We start from the raw sequence: 15,555 nt of genomic DNA, 5'->3' as shown, positions 1-15,555 counted from the left end.
TCTGGGACCTGCTCCTGTTTCCCAGCAGAGCAAGCAGAACATGGCTGGTGCCTGACACCAGATTCAGCAGAACTGCTGGCTGAGACACCCACTGGGGTGAGACACTCAAGGCAGGCCAAAAGGGAAAGTGTCTTTCTCCTCCAGTGCAAGGTCAAAGGGGAATTGCCTCTTTCCGATGTGGGGAGATGTATTGGAGAGGCATGAGCATAATCCCTGAAAGGCCAGGCAAACTGAAGGGAGAGGCTGGTGGCCTTGAGAGGCCCCCTAGAGCAGCCTCACCACCATGGGGGACAGGGCAGGCTGGAGCAGCCTCGGCCTGTCCCTGGGGTGCCGGGGAGTGCAAGCCCAGGGAGCAGTAGCAGGACAAGGAACAGTGCAGTGAACCCTCGGCGTAGGCTCCTCTGTGGCCCAGGGCCCCGGTTGCTCTCGTGCTGTTGTAACTCTGCCTCTGTGCCAATGGCTTCCAGAACGCAGAGGAAAACTCTCGCATCTCAATCACCTTCTTCCGACTCTTCCGCGTGATGCGCCTCGTGAAGCTCCTGAGCCGAGGGGAGGGCATCCGGACACTGCTGTGGACCTTCATCAAGTCCTTCCAGGTATTCCTTCACTCATCTCTAAGAAAGACCCCACTCCTTTTGATTTCCCTCGGTGGCCTCTCAGGGAGAGGTTTCACCCCAGTGCCTGAGCTCAAATGTGCCCAGGGAGAGGTGGCACAAATGAGTCAAGTAAATGGAACTCGCAGGGAATGACTGCCTGGGTATGAGTTTCATCTTTAAAGCATGAGGAATTGCTGGAGAACCTCCTGAACAGCCTTAATAGCTCAGTTCAACTCAATTACTGCCTGTCTGTAACCCTTCAGTCTCAGCTTTTTTTTTTTTTTCTTATTTGAGCTGTGTTTCATATGTGCAACTCTAAGTGAAATACACAGCTATTGGGGGAAGGCCTGTGTCTCAATTAAGTTTCCTTTAAGCATTGTTTTGAGGATTTCCAGTGAGTATTAGAGGTGTGTGGCCTCCATACTTTCATCCAGGAAGAATTCATCTTTTTAGCCCTACTCTTTTGAGCTGGTAACAATGCCAAGTTATTAAATTGCTGCTGCTTTCTTCCCTGGAGACAGGTTGCATTTTAGTGGTAGATAAAGTTCCAGAGTAGATAGGAGGAAGTGAGGAATATCAGACTGGATAAGAATCATCACCTTTGGAGGAAAACAAACACGCCAGTTATTTGCTAGAAAAAAACCTAGCCACATATAGTAAAATAATAGAGATGAAGCATGGCATATTCCTGCATTCTAAAAGTACTTGACCTGGATTTACTGGACCAGCACAACCTGGATGTTAGCTGGGGCTTATCCAAAGGAATCAGCAGGGAAACACAGCACAGGAATACAAATGGTGGTCTAAACATGAGCAAATATGCAGAACACACAACTGGGCAAAAGCACGAAAGAGTAACTTGTGCAACACACAAGTCTTGAAACAGCACCTATGTAGCCCTCAGACTGAGGCTGTAAGTGGTCAATAGCTTTGGTATTGACTCAAATGGAAAAGGAATTGACCCATACTTTAAAACTTGAACCTCACCAGCGACAACACAAGCTGGGGCCAAAGCCTGCAGTGCTGCAGCTCATTGCAACTTCTGTCTCTTCTCAGCAGAAGCAGCACAGGTGCACACCAGGGACCAGCACAGGCTTATTCCAGTGCAGCTCTCAGTGGTCCCAGTAGCCAGACCACCAGGCTAATGCAAAGGACTCATTTTGCACACTCCTTGACTGTCAGAGGACCTAACCCTGCACAGCAGGTTTCTGGCACATCCACTCCACAGTGACTTTTTCCATTGCTTGCAGAGTTGCCAACTTCCAGGTTGTTATTTGAGCAGTGCCACTGGGAACCATTTTGTTTGCGTGCGTAGGAATGAGATTCCCTTGGCACAGCTCAGCCAGCCCCGAGGCAGGGCACAGAGTCACACTTTCCAGTTCCTGCCTCTCCTCCCCTTGCCCCTGTGCCCCCTCCTGCCTCTTTGGCAATAGCTTGCCCTGAGCTGAACTTGTCATGGCTCATGGCTGGAGAGGAGGAGATGGATGGGAAAGGGAGCACCTGGAACTTCCCTCCTGTGACCTCCAGACCTCTTCAACTGGAGAGTCACTTCAGGCAGGGCTGTAGGGTGGGGGGAGAAAGGATGGAGGGAGGCATCTTCCACAGCAGGGGAGGGGGAAAAAACAGGCAGCATTGCAAGCAAGTGCCTTTTCCCTTGAAAGCCTTTATCCATTTATAACATGAAATTCTCTGCTCCAAGCTCTTCCTGTTGCAACTACCGGAAGGTTCCTTTGGCAGCTAAGAATAGCCACTGTGCCGCTCCCACCGTCAGAATGTGGGATCCCAGCAGACTTTGGCACAGGCTCTTCAGTGTCCCCACATGCTTCCAGGAAGCATCTCTGCTCACACAGGGCAGCCCAACAAGCAAGGGACCCATGGAGTGAGATCCCATGGTCGCTTCCAGGTGCCCTGGGCATGGCATGAAGTGCTGACGTAGGAGCTGGGGCACCGTCAGAGCGGTGGGAAAATGCTCCATGGGGTTTCCTGCTGTCTGCAGAGACAGCAACAGGGTCAGCCTGGGGAGTGGGAGGAGGAGAAGGAAGTGAGAGGGTGCTGAGGGCACGGCAGGGCCGTGGGAATGACAAGGACAAAGTGGTAACGCCAAGGAAGGACAGAGCCAGAGAGGACAGAGACAGAAATGGAGAATACGGGAAGCTGAAGTAGCCATGGGGAACAAGGGGCAGGGATGAGCAGGAAGGTGCGTTAGAGGAGAGGAGTGGACTGAGCAGAACATTAAAAGGAAGTGAAGGAGCAGACAGGGAGGACAGAAAACACTTTCCCGCCCCCATTTGGATGGGAAAAACAGCAGTACTGTCAGAAAACAGTTAAGGTTATACACCTTAGAAGTACTGTTAAGGTTATACACCTCAGATCCTGTCTGGACACTATCCCAGGAGCTCTTGGGTATTGTGTGTATCAAGTCCCACCTAAATCATCACAAAATGTTTGGAGCCCAGTTCTGAGCTGGTGGTCTCTTCAGTGACATTGTGAGGTAACTATACCGATTTGTCTGGCCCAATGAAAAGCCAGAGGAATCTGTCCTGAGACTCAAGGTGATGATTACAGACATTGTCCAAAGGATTTGATTATTTTTTGCCATTTTAATATTCAGATCTCTTCAAGATGATTTATGCTGATCTTAGTCAAATTTCCATGGTGGCCAGTGAAAATATTCCCTCATTTTTTCCTGCAGGATTTAGTTGTGTTGAATTTAGGATTACAGAAGGGTTTGGGTTGGAAGGCACCTTAAAGATCAGCCAGTTCCAACCACTGCCATGGGCAGGAACACCTTCCACTAGACCAGGTTGTTCAGAGCTCCATCCAACCTGGCCTTGAACATTCCCAGAAACAGGACAGCCACAGATTATCTGAGCAACCTGTTCATGTCTCACCCATCCATATAGTAAATAATTTCTTCCTAATATTTAATCTAAACCTGCCCTCTTTCAGTATAAAACCATCACCCCTTTTCCTATCACAGCATGCCCTTGAAAAAAATCCCTCTATGTCTTTATTGTAGGCCCCCTTTAGGTATTGGAAGATACTCTAGAGTCTCTCTGGAGCCTTCTCTTCTCCAGGCTGAATAACCCCAACTCTCTCAGCCTGTCTCCATAGCAGAGGTGCTGCAGTCCTCTGATAATGTTGTAGGCTCATTATATTCTCTGAAATTAGGTGTTTTAGATCAGGGACTGTGCTCACATTTTCAGAGTGTATGTGTCCACCCATTTCCTCTGAATCAAATTCTGAAAGCCTCTGCTCTGAGTGCTAGATATTTCAAAAGATTCCTGCTCAAAAAGCCTGAGCCCATGAAGTCCCGAGCCCTTGATTCCTGCCAGTGGTGGAGGAAACCGGGAGCACTCAGCACTTGCTGATTGCACTGACCCCTTCCCTGGGAGGCAGCTCTGCTTATCAAGGCTCTGCATTTCCTCTCCAGCAGCTGATCACTGACACTCGCTGCATGGCAGGCACCATCAGGGACACCTAAACTCAACAGGAAGGTGCTGATGCTGCTTTAGCTACTTAGGGTGGTACCAGCCATTATAGCAGAAGCCTTGAATTAAGATTCCAGCAGCTGTAGCATCTTTTATTTCACCATTCTAGACACAGGGAAATATCACATTGCCATTAGTGCCAGAGTAGTGCTGGCTGTGAGAGCTTTCTCCTCCTGGTAAGCAGGTGTAGACACTGGTTTTCCCTCTTTTCTGGCTCGGTCAAGGGCAGGAGTGACGGGAAGGCAGCGGAACTCCATCCATCCATCCATCCCTCCATCCACGCATCCCCCATGGCACAGAGCCGAGCCGGCTGGGCTGGGCGGGCAAACCAAGCGTGGGCTTGCAGAGGCATCTAGTGGCTACTGCCCGCACTACAGAGCCACAGCCGCGCCCCTGTCCCAAAGCCAGCGGCAGGAACCAGGCAGAGACACAGCCCTCTCTTTTTTTCTTTCCAGGCTCTCCCCTACGTGGCTCTTTTAATAGTGATGTTGTTCTTCATCTACGCTGTGATTGGGATGCAGGTAAGTGATGCCTAAAGAGCTCGGGTGTGTCTGTCTCCTGCTAGAGCATGGGAACAGGACTACAGGGTAGCTAGATCAGTGTGTGGTTGTGGGGGCTAGTAAGGTGAGATAGAAGCTAACCTTGGCTGGAGAACATTGTCTGACTGGGTACCTCCAACATGATCCAGAAAAAAAAGCAAGGAAATAAAAAAAAATTCACCCATTTAAGGGCAGAACACAATATGCAAACAGTAAAAGGACCATGCCTGCTCTCCACATTCTTGAAGGAATATCCACAAAGATTTACTGCCCTGCCTGTTGGTCCAAAACAGCTTTTTAAGTGGGCTTATGGCCATGCTGCACTGAGCAAACCAAAATGTTCCCTTGCATCTTTTTCACACTGGCACAACTTCCACTGAGTTGTAAAGAGCAGCTTTTGATCTACACCTATGAAGGTAAATATGGGATCAGACCCAATGTACCAACACTCACATCAACACAACATCTTACTCAGTCTGCAAAATGTGCTTGGAATCATCCTGAGCATTCACTTGTGCAAGGAACTGATGTTGCACAGACACCATTGACGACAGCAAGGGATACAGGCACAGCCTGTGACAGTCCCAGCCTCATTTGCTGTGCTGCTCTTCAAGCTAAGCTTCACTTTCCACTTCCATGTTAATCAAAGTTCTCAGACAAGTCAGCCATCTGGGATCAGAGGCCACAGTATGGAAAGACATGGCATAATTGCTTCCAGAGGTCTTCAAACGAGACAGGCTTCTTGGTTTCACAATGGCAACAGAATTTGTAATGAAATTCATCTGACCTCTGTGACCTTGTTTTAATTTGTTTCCTGTTATTATAATCATGTTTTCACAAACTCCATCTACACTGTCCCACTGTAAAAGATAAAATTAATGTTTTCTTGAATTATCACAGGTTATCTCAATAGCCTCAGTAATCACAGCTGTCATTTTACTCTACTAAGCTCATACTGCAAACTTGCCAGTTTTGCCTCTAATACCTAAGATGGCCAAGATCCTACAGAATTACCTGTGCTATACAGAAAATCACTTCAGAGTATTAAGCTGGTATTACATCACTGTACAAAGCATTATAAGTGACTTCCAAGCACCCACACAGACATGTCTACAGTGGTCAGGGCACTGCCAAGACCAGATGCTTTGTTCTGTAATTCTACTCCTTTTTCTTTCAGCTAGTTCTAAGTTACCTATTTAACCCTTGGCTTACATTCAAGCCTCTGTTTAAATCATCTCAGCAGCCTGAAAGTCATACATCTGCCTTTCACATTGATCTAGATTACTAGGTCCCTTCATGCCCTCATGTCTTCCAATAAGAAAACCAACTTTTTAAATTTTCCCTGTTTGCCCAGAGCCCACAGACCTGTGATTATCACTTTTTGTCCAAATGGCATCTCAGACATTTTGTGTGCAGCTCTCTTGAACGTGCTGACACACAGAGTTCCCTCACACACAGGGGCACATAGGAAGGAAAATCATCCCTCACTCCATTACGCAGCTACCATGAAAGACTGGATGTCCCAGAACTGATAAAAATATCAGAATTGCCCATATAAAGGAGACCTACTACTTTAAGTCAGCTACTGCCACAGCCTGGAGCGTAACAACATTCAAGCCTCACTACCTAAAGTGCTTGAGTGGAAAACATCCAGGTTAATGCTGATGGATGGAGCTACTCTAGGATGGCCCAGGAGGCACAGACTGGGGAGGCTGTGAGGGAGGAACCCCCACTTATGGCTCCTCCCAGGTGCCTAATGCAAAACACCCACAGCAGCTGCTGCCTCCTGTGTGAGGGAAGCTGTAGGGTGGATCATGAGGAGCTCCCTTATCTACATTTGCCTGAAATGAAAAATATGAGCTGTCTCAGCTCAAGCTCGGTGCAATGGGGCAGTCAGAGCTGCCTGTGGCATGGGGCTGGCCAGGCAGAAGTTCCCCATATATCCATGAGGAACCCCTGAGGAAAACTGCGATGTGCTGACCCTCCCTCCCGTCTGGCAAAGCCATCCCACCATTGTCCCTGTGCTCCTCTCCGTGTCGCTGTTTCTCTGGGGGTGCTAATTATCAGTGACATTTCCTTGAAAAGAAGCTAGGTGTTCTCTCCGAGCTGCTCTGTTCCTGCTGCTTGTTTTGGCTACAGAGAGATTACAGCTCTCAGCCCCTGAGATCTCTGCCACGTTGTTATCAGTGGGGAATAAATAGTCCTGCCTGTGCTGTGTAGAGACCTTTCTCCCACACAAGGTTCGTTTAACCTCTCAGTCTCATTGCCTGAAAGTACCACAGCTATCCAAGGTTTTTTAAAGAAGCCTGAAACTGCTGCACTGGGGACTTCACACCCAAAGACAGGCCCCTAAAAAGGTTTGCTGATGGTTGCAGGCTTGGTTGATGTGGCATGGGAGGAAGCTCTAGGGCATCCTTGTCTAGGCAGATCTGGTCATCATCTCATGCTGCTGCAATCTGGGAGGACCCCTGAAACACCTGCTGGAGACAAGCATGACTATAGAAGGGCAGGCATTTGGACAATTGCAGATCCAAGGCAATGTATTTACATGGTTTTGTGAAGATCCAAGGCCCCCCACGGAAATGGAAGCTCAAGGCTTTGCAGCTGCTGGTCCTTTGCTATCATTTTGTCCTGACAAAGATAGATAAGCAATGAAGGAAGGAGCCTTTTCTTCTCTGTTACTGATTTCTTTCAGCTGGACTCCCTTCCCAATTGAGTGTCTGTTAAAACAATGCCCCATATCATGTATTCAGTGTATGAATAAGGAAGGACACCTTGTTTTGACACAAGATGTTTCTTATTGCAAAATTAGTGCTTTTGTGGTTATAAAGCAGAAGCCAAGGAAGCAACAAAAAATATGAAAGACACAGGAAAATTTCTTTTAATAGAAGAGCAGATTTCATTAAATATCAGAGTCAGAGGGAGGCCAAGAGCTACAGGTGACAAGAGGTTTGGGGATTTTGCAGGGCTAATCTGAAAAGACCTTTGCTTTCTGCCAGGTGTTTGGTAAAATTGCGCTGAACGACACCACAGAAATCAACCGCAACAATAACTTCCAGACCTTCCCCCAGGCAGTGCTGCTGCTTTTCAGGTAGGTACACCACAGCTCTGCATTGTGTCAGCCTGGGAGCACTGTTCCTCTGCTCTCGGGCACAGATTATCTCCTCCTACCGTGTCATGTTCCTGAGGTGAGTAGTAACATGTTGTCCTTCAGTGGGGGAGCCTGGAATTATGTCAGACGGAAGGAGCAGTGCATTGAGTCTCTTGTAGCCCAGCAGCTCACCCTGGTTACACTCAGTGCTGGGGAGGGACATGAGTCTTCCTACACAGAAGGAAGGTAGCCAGTTTCCAGTGCTCTCCAAGGTTGATATGCCTCAAAACCTTCTTTGATTCAAATCTGGCCAGTGTGACTTCCAGCAGGGAAAGGGACATGATGAACTCGTGCTTAGGCATGGCCATGGCCAGCTCTGCTTAGCACTGAGCTCATCATCCCACTCCAGCTGAGGCCAGAGAGGGGTGCTGAAGGGGTGGGAAGCTGGCACAAATTCAACACTATGATAATTTTGAAGGACTTCTTTAGATGCAATCCACAGGCATGTCACACATATCTCCATGATTCTGCTTGGAATGTGAGAGCCCCGTACCCACAGCAGCCTAAGCCAGTCAGAAATTATATGCTGATGATGGCAACAAAACCAAACAGAGGTTTTGTTGCCATCATCAGCAGCACACAAGCAGTGTGGTATTTTCAGGGTCCCCGATGGCAGGAAGGAAATGATGAATCTGATTCTATGTTCTTAGAAGGCTAATTTATTATGATTTGATATGATATGATATATGATAGATATTCTACTAAAACTATACTAAAGAATAGAGAAAGGATACAGACAGAAGGTTACCAAGAATGATAATGAAAACTCATGACTGACTCCTCAGAGTCCTACACAGCCTGACTCTGACTGGTCATTAAGTAAAAACAATTCACATGTTGGATAAACCATCTCCAACATCATTCCAAAGCAGCCAGACACAGGAGAAGCAAATCAGATAATTACTGTTTTCATTTTTTTTTTTTCTGAGGCTTCTCAGCTTCCCAGGAGAAGAAAGGATTTTTCCAGAAAATATGACAGTGACAGAGCAGGATATGCCAGGGGATGTCAAAGCCATATTTTGACACCCTAACAAGCCTAACTTGCTCTTAATTGACCTCAGTGGCAAAAGTCTCATTAACGTTCATGGGATCAGGAGCAGGTTGCTAATGTGGCAGTCCCTGTCACATCCAAGGTCACTGCTGTCTCCCCCTGCCCTCTGCCTTGCCCAGGTGTGCCACAGGTGAGGCCTGGCAGGAAATCATGCTGGCATGTCTCCCTGACAAGAAGTGCGACCCGGAGTCGGAGCCGGCCAACTCCACGGAGGCCGATCACTCGTGCGGCAGCAGCTTCGCCGTCTTCTACTTCATCAGCTTCTACATGCTCTGTGCCTTCCTGGTGAGTGCCCCAGCCCAGACCTTCCCTGGCAGACTCAGCTTCTGCTTCCCCACATCAGCAATGCACAGGACAAGAAGGATCTCAAATCTCCCCATGGGTCCTTCCCAGCAGAACCCTTTCAGTGACAACATCCCTTCCCTGCCTCCCTCCAGCTCTGGGGGATGCTCTGCTTCCAATCCCTGTCTTTTGTGCATGGCAAAGGAGTGCTCTTCCCCCCTCCCCCTAAATGAGAAAACCAAATTAGTCTGTTGTGGGCTGTGCTGAGGCTAGCAACGCCTCAGCCACACTTCCCACCTTCCCTCCTACCTTCCTTCTGGCTGCTGAGCAGGTTTTTCCTCCCCTGCCAGCAGCAATGACTGTGAGAATACACATATCCCACTTGCATCTGCTCCGTGTTGGCAGTGCAGCACTGCTCAGAGCGACAGCACACGCTCTGCAGCTGGCAGCAGTGCCCAAAACCCTCCCAGTGAACAGCAGCAGCATTTCTAAAGTTTTGGTCTTGGGCCAGAAGAAAGGACTTTTATCTCAGCCCCACTGCCTATTGAAGATAAATCCCACCTCGTTCTGCCAGGCAGAGACATAGGTAAATAAAAAGCCATGACAGCAGAAATAAGAATTCAGCAAATTTGTGCGTCGTCCATTTAGTAGGGAGGAGAAAAATGTAACCAGCTGAGAATATTCCACCTCTGGGCTCTTCCCATTTAAACTGGGGGGCTGGGATGTGGGAATAAGGAAGCTAACCCAAATGGCTTCCTAGTTTTGTGAGTCCAAATTCAGACCTTAAATGGAGAACCTGGTAAAATTTACTGTTCCTTGCCTCATCCATCACATCATCTCTGTCCTTGTTTGCAGATCATCAATCTTTTTGTAGCTGTTATAATGGATAACTTCGATTACCTGACACGGGACTGGTCCATTTTAGGACCACACCACCTGGATGAATTTAAAAGGATCTGGGCAGAGTATGACCCTGAAGCTAAGTAAGTAACCCAGCCTGGATATCAGAGCTCCTCGGGAGAACAGACCCATTATTTTCTGTTCTCTAGACTCAGTGCAGTAAGTGCCATGTTCCTCCTGCAGGAACACTTTTTCTTTTTTTTTTTTTGTACAAAACTCCTAAAATAAATATCACCACTAGGTACTGCTGGTGAATCCATAAGCCCAAAGTGCAAAGATACTCACAGAAATCTCAGCATTTAGGCTGCACTGTTCCCTGTCAGGCCATTGCTTTACTTTCTGTCAGGGAGATATAGACTTAGGGGAGCAGGAGACTGAGAAAAAGAGATTAGGGGGTTGGAGTATTGATGTACTTGTTTGTGATATTGAGCTGTGACTCTTCTGCTTGACTTTGTGCTCACAGCAGAGCTGCTCTGCTCAAATCTCTGATCTTTTTCTACGTCATATGTGCCCACCACAGCCTGTACATTCACATGGCTGCATTACATTGTCTGCAGGGTTATTCACAAGAGCAGACTTGCAGGGATATAAAGTTACACTACAACAACTCACATGAGGGCTTAACTGGCATTCAGTATTATATGCTCTGTTTGACACATGCTTAGGCTTAAAGTGCATTAGATCCCTGTGGCATTACTGTACAGTTGACAATTGTAATTGCAAAGCCCCCTTCATAATGCAAAAGCCATGGAGAGAGATTTGGGTGTAAACTGAAAGCAGATCTCTTTAGGAGACAAAGTGTTGAGATTAGTCTGGGCTTAGGTTCTGCCATACGTGAGGGTGTGTCACATTATGAGAGTGACACATGAATTTAAACACTTCTTCACCTTCATGGTGACTTCCTGGGCTGGGGACTTTTGATGTGGATGGGGAATAAGCACAGACTAGTAATAAACACACCATTTGTTAACAAAACAGATGCTACAATGTGTGCTTCCTTGAAGACCAGACTGCAGTGACTGAAGCCATATAATATAACTCAGTTCAGATGGCATCCTGCTCCTCCGTGTTTATAAATGGGAATCTCTTTCATTCCTCTTCGCCATCCATGTCCCATGCCCCTCCTCTGGCTCTGCTAACTTTCCTCCCTCCCTGACAGAATTCTTCTTTTGAGATGCCATTTACCAAACTTAAGAGAAACCCAACTGCTGCCATGAAGGAAGTTCAGTGCTTTGTTTTGTGCTCACAAAACAGCCCAAAGCATAAACAAGTATTAAAAGGCAGTGGCTTGGGGCTATTTACGTGGGAGGTAAACCACAAAGAAATAGACCCTTTACACCTCTCTGCCTGCTACAGGCCTCAGCCCAACAAGTAAATAAGCAGATATTTATTTTGAGCAGGTCAGTGATGGGAAGAGAACCCCAGCTTATCGGTTCCTGCACTAAGAAACCGCAACGTTGAAAAGGCTGAGGTCAATTCTTGCAAGCATTGACTCAAGTATGACTGACAGCTGGGATTTCTGCACTAGTAGAAGTTATATGAGTGTTGTATCTGTGGGGTGCCCCGTGGCAGGAAGGAATGATGAATCTGACTCCATGTTCTTAGAAGGCTAATTTATTATTTTATGATCTATATTATATTAAAGAATGCTATACTAAACTATACTAAAGAACACAGAAAGGATACTTACAGAAGGCTAAAAAGATAATAATGAAAACTCATGACTCCTTCCAGAGTCCCAACCCAGCTTGGCCCTGATTGGCCAATGAGTGAAAAGCAATTCACATTAAACCAATTAATCACCTGTGGGTAAACAATCTCCAAACACATTCCAAAGCAGCCAAACACAGAAGAAGCGAATCAGATAATTATTGTTTTCTGTTTTCTCTGAGGCTTCTCAGCTTTCCAGGAGAAAGTCCTGGGCAAGGAGATTTTTCCAGAAAATATGACGGTGACATATGAGTGCCAGACAAATCCTGCAGAAGGCACCAGGTGCAAGAGGCCTGAAATAATACTTTAACTATGCCTGGGCTACAGGGAGCAGCAGCATGAGGCTGGAGAGACCTTAGTGACACCTTTAGCTGTAGCTGCACTCTGTAGGAGGGCCAGCAGGTCAGCCCTGGTCAGGATGCAGCCTGTTATAGATGGACAATGGGATGATTGGCTCTCACAATTAAAAGATAACGTTGTAGTTTAGATGTCCTCTGTTCTCCCCATAGTTCCCTTTCCCCCCCTGTATTGTTGCCATCAGACAGCCTGGGTTGTCTAGGACAGGTACAAAGGAGGCTGCACACACGTCCCTTGCATGGGGCAGCTGGGAATGGAAAAGCTTGGTGCTTAGGGGGTGAGGCATGGCAACACCTGACCTCCAATCAAGTTACAAAGCAGCCTCCACCAGTAAATGGCAAAGAAAAGCTGCCTGACAGGTTTTGGGAGGGGCCAGGGCTGGCTGATACAAGCCCCAGGGGTATAATAGACTGAGCATCCATCTTGAAGATGAACTTGCCATGTGGTGTGCACACAAGCAGTTCCCAGTGCTGCAGCTTTTTCCTTATGTAGTCCTTTTGTTGTATTTTTGTCAAGGCTTAATAAACCTTTTTTAATTTTCCAAGTGAGCAGCTGTCTCTCACACAGCCCTGCCTGTGCTCTCTTCCTTAGGGGACGGATCAAGCACCTGGACGTGGTGACGCTGCTGCGGCGGATCCAGCCCCCACTGGGCTTCGGGAAGCTCTGCCCTCACCGGGTGGCTTGCAAAGTAAGGCACTGCTGCTCTGGGAGCCTGGGCTCACAGCAGCTAAACCAGAGAACCAGCCAGAGAATACACAATGGTTTGGCCTGAAAGGCACCGTAAAGCCCATCTAATTCCAGCCTCCATGCTTGGCAGAGCTGCCTTGCACCAGGCCAGTTGTTTTACACTAACCAGCCTGCCGTGGCATTTTCCAGCTGACCCTGCCTCACTCACTGGGCACATTGCTGCCCACCAGGCAGAGCCAGCAACAGCATGTCTGAACAACCCCTGGGCTGCCCTGTGCCCCTCGCCAGCTCCTCTGGGCTCCAACCACCCAGTCCAGGGCTGGAGGGTCACCAGCAGGTGGGTTGTGCACTTCTCAGGGCCATCAGCCTTTGGTCTGCTTAGGAGAGCACATCTGTGCTAAATTCAGCTCTCAAGTACCAAGAACACACCTCTGCTTGTACTGTCAAACTCCCATCTCCAGACACATTAGGAGAGGTGGAAATAACAGGGCATTCTCATTGTGGAACTAATCTACAGGCCATGGATATTCACATGAGAGGGATGGCAGGTCTGGAGGGCATCATGAGGACATGAGGAGGGGCATGCTTCAGCCCATGTGTGGCAGTGATTGTTCTTTCTCCTCTTCATCCCACAGCGCCTTGTCTCCATGAATATGCCACTGAACAGCGATGGGACCGTCATGTTCAATGCCACTCTCTTTGCACTGGTCAGAACAGCACTGAGGATCAAGACAGAAGGTGAGAAGCTTGCTCACTGCAAGGATACAAAGGTGATCATGTCCTGAGTTGGAATAAACCAACAGGGACATCTTGTTTAGAATGATACAAAGATGTTCGTGCCAAGGTGTCCAACTGGTTTCAAATGATCCAAATTACTCATATGCAGCACGTGGGACAAAAAGCTATGTGAAGAGGTTTGGAGGAATAATATCTTCTAGGGAAAGCACAGTGTTTCCCACTGCCTAGGAAGCTGGTGCTTCCTGTATTATCATCTCAAATTACTGATCACATTCTTCACAGTGGTCTGAAAGTTTAAAGTTTTAGATCAATGTCTGCTCACACAGCAATTAGGAGAAGGGCAAAGAAGCCTCCTTTTTGTACCCTGTCTGCAGAGCTGAGCCACTTCTTGACTGCTGTTGCCACTGATCTTCCAGTCCAAGGGAGGAAAAAGAGCTTGGACTGGAGGGTCTCATCTCACAAAAACTCCTCCTGTGCTTCCATTAGCATGAGTGAACATTACATTATACTAACAGTGGTGTTGTAAAGAGAGATGAGGAATAAAGGGACTGTTAATAGCTTTGCATAGACAGCAGGTATATTTGAGGAAAGCAGACAAGATTTGGGACTCAGCTTGTCCTCTTTGTTGCTCTCTGTCACCTGCTGTAATGAAAGATATTGGTCCTGAGTCAAAATCTGGTTTCATGTATTAATGAGATGCATTGAAAGAGAGTGTAGGTCTGTGATTCACAGCTAAACACCTCTGCCTCAGGAGTGGCTGCATTTCATTTCAGGCATGGGGAAGCAGTGACCAGCAGAACTCTGCCTTACAGTGCCAGCTGTACACTGCTGAGCCAAAAAAATAGTGGCAAAATGAAAAATTATATTAAGGCCTTGAAAACTGTGCTAAACAGAATTTGACTGTAGTGCAAGAGACTCTTCTGAGGAAGAAGAAAATGCCACCCACAATCCCTGTAAGATATCTTGTGTCTTATGAAACAGAGACCCAAAAAGGATTCAGTTTTCTGTCTGAGAGAGCCTCAAACTCTTGGACTCATTGCCAGTAAACTCCTGGGAAACCATCTAAAGCCTCAAACTGCTTGCTTTCTCTCTTGCCTTAGCAGGATCTTTTAAGTGGTCAGGGTAGGAGTTTGGATTTAGCCCTGCTGAGTCAGATTTCTGCCTTTGATGCTGTCCATGTGTTGCATACTCAGCAAGTTATTCCATGTCCCTATCTTCACTGCATCCTATTACAAGAACTACTGCCATGCAGAGCCCTGTGCAGCACCCTCAGGAGCCTCAGTGCGGGGGAGAAATAAGAAAAACTGCAGGAAAAACACCTTTAGGAGGACAAGATACTGGTTTCAGACACCTAGAGAGAGACAAGAGAGGGGTTTGAATGTACATAAATCAAGAAATAAAACTGAAGACAACTCATTTGAGAAGAAATGGGTATCTAGAAGGAAAGTCACCTCCCTACCCAGAGATGACTATGCACATTTAGGAAGAAGACCTCTTGCTGTGAGGGAGCTTTAGGAATGGTCAGAGCATCTCTTGGCCCAAAACTTTCCACTACTGTAAACGCTCTGATATTTACCTCCTGAGATTTCCATGCCAGACATTAAATTGCTCCTCTGCAGGGTCTGCTTAATTCCTATCTCTGATGATTTTCACCCTGCAGGTAACCTGGAGCAAGCCAACGAAGAGCTGAGGGCAATAATTAAGAAAATCTGGAAGCGCACCAGTATGAAGCTGCTGGACCAGGTGGTGCCTCCTGCAGGTGGTGAGTGCAGGATCTTGTCCCTGTCTCTGAATATCTTTGGTTTTTTCCCTCACCTGTCCTGTCCTACTGCACCTCGTGATCATCAGGTGGACTAGGGGGGACAGACTTTCTTCTCAAAGCTATCAGTGTTTCATCAGGCTGAGGTCTGTTCTATACTAACAGGAATATGCTGTTCTTACTGCTGAGAAATCAGAGAAAGGAAAAAAAATGTGCATAAATAGGAGCTGGTGCATAGGCATCCAGTGTGGCATTCACTGACTTTCCAGGTGGCCCCATGGGCACAAAGCAGCC

The 15,555-nt window shown here is 47.4% G+C and overlaps 1 protein-coding gene across 1 annotated transcript in view; it reads left to right on the top strand.

The window, feature by feature from the left end:
- The window catches only part of CACNA1C (calcium voltage-gated channel subunit alpha1 C), a 416,271-nt gene that overhangs the window by 380,761 nt on the left and 19,955 nt on the right, over positions 1 to 15,555 (top strand). The window contains exons 33-40 of the mRNA XM_066550899.1: positions 468 to 596; positions 4,543 to 4,608; positions 7,626 to 7,717; positions 8,948 to 9,113; positions 9,966 to 10,093; positions 12,669 to 12,765; positions 13,400 to 13,502; positions 15,163 to 15,264. Of these exons, the coding sequence (XP_066406996.1) occupies positions 468 to 596; positions 4,543 to 4,608; positions 7,626 to 7,717; positions 8,948 to 9,113; positions 9,966 to 10,093; positions 12,669 to 12,765; positions 13,400 to 13,502; positions 15,163 to 15,264 (883 nt within the window). The remainder of the gene's footprint in view (positions 1 to 467; positions 597 to 4,542; positions 4,609 to 7,625; positions 7,718 to 8,947; positions 9,114 to 9,965; positions 10,094 to 12,668; positions 12,766 to 13,399; positions 13,503 to 15,162; positions 15,265 to 15,555) is intronic.

Source organism: Molothrus aeneus, chromosome 5 (assembly GCF_037042795.1).
Source record: "Molothrus aeneus isolate 106 chromosome 5, BPBGC_Maene_1.0, whole genome shotgun sequence".
Taxonomy (NCBI): Eukaryota; Metazoa; Chordata; class Aves; order Passeriformes; family Icteridae; genus Molothrus; species Molothrus aeneus.
The sequence above is the reverse complement of the archived record's forward strand: the minus strand, read 5'-3'. Positions and strand labels throughout refer to the sequence as shown.